Source organism: Herpailurus yagouaroundi, unplaced genomic scaffold, assembly GCF_014898765.1.
Source record: "Herpailurus yagouaroundi ecotype Mexico unplaced genomic scaffold, PumYag 163, whole genome shotgun sequence".
NCBI lineage: Eukaryota > Metazoa > Chordata > Mammalia > Carnivora > Felidae > Herpailurus > Herpailurus yagouaroundi.
Genome location: NW_024412404.1, coordinates 30,609,507 through 30,612,135, shown reverse-complemented (window position 1 = coordinate 30,612,135; position 2,629 = coordinate 30,609,507). Strand labels below are relative to the sequence as shown.

Genomic DNA, 2,629 nt, shown 5'->3' with positions numbered 1-2,629 from the left:
ACACAGTTGTTTTTTTGGAAGAACTATAAATATATTACATGTATTTCTCTGTTTTGCAACAGAGAAGTATACATCCATTGAGGCAATCCATATTTGATAGACAATTGAATCCTCATTTCTGATGATTAGCAGACTCTGGTGTTACTGATCATATGGAAAAATCAATTCACTGAGAAGATTTTAGGCAAGTTTTAAATGCATATAGAGCATCATTCAAATACATCACTGTCTTTATTTTTCTTTTCAGCCAATCATGAGGCAAAAGAAACATTTTAATTCACTGCACATTCCAAAAGCCTTGCAGAAGGCCCTGCCATTTAAGAACAAGCCCAAGACCCAAGCAAAGGCAGGCAAGATACCGAAGGACAGGCGGAGACCAGCCGTCATACGGGAACCTCATGAAAGGAAGGTACTGTCGATAATGGCTTCCTGCATCTTGCATTTAGATGTGAAAATAGCACTTTCAAGTAGCACATGTGGTGCTTCTGCATTCTCATTTTTCATTGGGAAAGGGTAAGGGCCAGACTTATTCAAGGCACTAGCACCAAAATTTAGAGGAGAGGCCAGAGTCCATTTCCCTTTTGTTTAGTCATGCTGTGTCTTACACATTTTAATGGGGAGTAATGGAAGCATCCAGCTGGCAAATCACTGTATTGTAGTTGTCCATAGTATCCAGAGTGATTAACAAAGGTGGTTTTGTGGTGAAAGCCGTTATTTAAGTATTTTGCTCTCGATACGCTCCTATTTCTGCTTCCATGCAAATTATGATGTCCTAGTTCAGGGCAAATTTTTCCTAGGTTAATGTTCATTTGGATCATGGATTGCTTCTAGTTTTGATACATCAGCTGAGGTGTTTAGGCCCCTGGAAACTTAGAAGGAAAGCATGATGTAAGAGTATTCTGATGCTAATGGGTTTTGTCCTTGTCAGATCCTTGCACTGCTGGATGCACTGAGTACGGTGCACAGTCAGAAGATGAAGAAGGCCAAGGAACAACGGCATTTGCACAATAAAGAACACTTGAAGGTGAAGCAGAAGGAGGAAGAAGAGAAACTGAAGCGACAGAAGGACCTCAGGAAGAAGCTCTTCCGAATTCAGGGTCAAAAAGAAAGGAGAAACCAGAAGTCCAGCCTGAAGGGGTCTGGGGAGCCATCAAAATGAGCTTTAAACAGATAGTCTTTGCATCTGCAGAGGTGGATGGTTTCAAATACTACAGTACCTGTAAATGACAGCAGGGCACTGGAGCCCAAGGAAGACCCCTTTGTTGGATATGTTGCCCAGACTGTGCCTTTGAGAAGAGAAATGGAGACTCAGCTGATAGGACGCCCATTCATTCTCAGAGCCTAGGTTGTGTCAAGATTTAAAGCAATATTATTTATGGTTTTATAGATTCCTTCACGTTCCTCTTACCTTAGTTTTCATTTTTTGTGCTACAAAAATATTACTAAAATACTTAATTTTGGCTTAATAGTTTTCATCAGGGATGAATGCTTGATGATTGTGGATAAATTGCTGATTCTGCCATCCTCATGATGCGTCCTCCAAAGGGGAAAAAATATTAACTTGAAAACTCAGCTTTCAAATGTTAGAAAGGAGTGTATGGTTCAGTGCACAGCTGTTTCCCAGAGGCCATGTGATGGGTAATAGCGCAACAGGCTGACCTGACTGCACATAGAAGAATCCAGCTGCTTCTATTAATTTATGTCACCATATATGGGGCTAGTTTTGATCTGTTAAAACAAATTAATAAAAAAAATATTTTAAAATTTTCTCAGCTTTCATTTCTTACATGGTAAAAATTGATAGATACAACCCACTTGAAGAAAAACTCTTTGAAGTCCTTCAGTCATTTTTAAGAGTGTAATAAGGATCTGGAGATCCAAGCCCTAAACTACTCCCTTCTGAGGTGACCACCTGTGCTGCTCACTATGGTGTATCCAGAACCGAATGCTATTGGTGCCAGGCATCTTACAGTAGTACAATAAGTGCAGGGATGAATTAATTAAATTCCTGCTCTATCACTAAATGTGCTTCGATTTTTCCATAACTGCCAATACGCTGTGGCCTGGCAGCAAAGCATATAGGGGGACAGAAGGGGGGCTGCCGCCGAGCTTTCTGCCTCCTCCCTTTGCCTTGTGTAGCACACTTAACCTGCCCGAGATCCAAGGTGGCTTGCCAGTCTCAGGTGGGAGCACTTGAATGTGATAATGTGCCTTACAAACTAATTTCTGGCAAAGGTAACCGTGTAATGATATCCTGGTAGGGAACTTGTTACCTAGGTGGAGCTATTTTACCATCATCTTAAATTTCTTTTCCTTTCGGTGGGCTTCTGACGGAAGAGAGAACTGAAGACTGGCCTGGTGCACAAGGCTGGCTCAAATCAAGGATACCCATCCCAGCCCACGAGACCTTCTGCCCTCCACTGAGGGTAGGCAGTGAGAACCCCAGCCTGGAGGGCCATCCATGCCTGCTCTGGATGATGCCCTCTGCATCTGATAGAAATATGATGCTACCACGTTGACTAATGCAAGGGAAAAGGAAACAGGTGAAACGAACTTTAGTATTCTTATTTTTAAGCCATTATATCTAACATGTTATCATTATAACATACAGCCTGTGTTTTTATAGAAT

General features: G+C 41.6%; 1 protein-coding gene across 3 annotated transcripts in view; it reads left to right on the top strand.

The window, feature by feature from the left end:
• The window catches only part of BMS1 (BMS1 ribosome biogenesis factor), a 41,633-nt gene extending 39,865 nt beyond the window's left edge, over window positions 1-1,768 (top strand). For all 3 annotated transcript variants that reach the window (XM_040485824.1, XM_040485822.1, XM_040485823.1), the window contains exons 22-23: window positions 248-409; window positions 929-1,768. In XM_040485824.1, the coding sequence (XP_040341758.1) occupies window positions 248-409; window positions 929-1,159 (393 nt within the window). In that variant the 3' untranslated portion in view covers window positions 1,160-1,768. The remainder of the gene's footprint in view (window positions 1-247; window positions 410-928) is intronic.
• The last annotated feature ends 861 nt before the right edge of the window (window positions 1,769-2,629 follow it).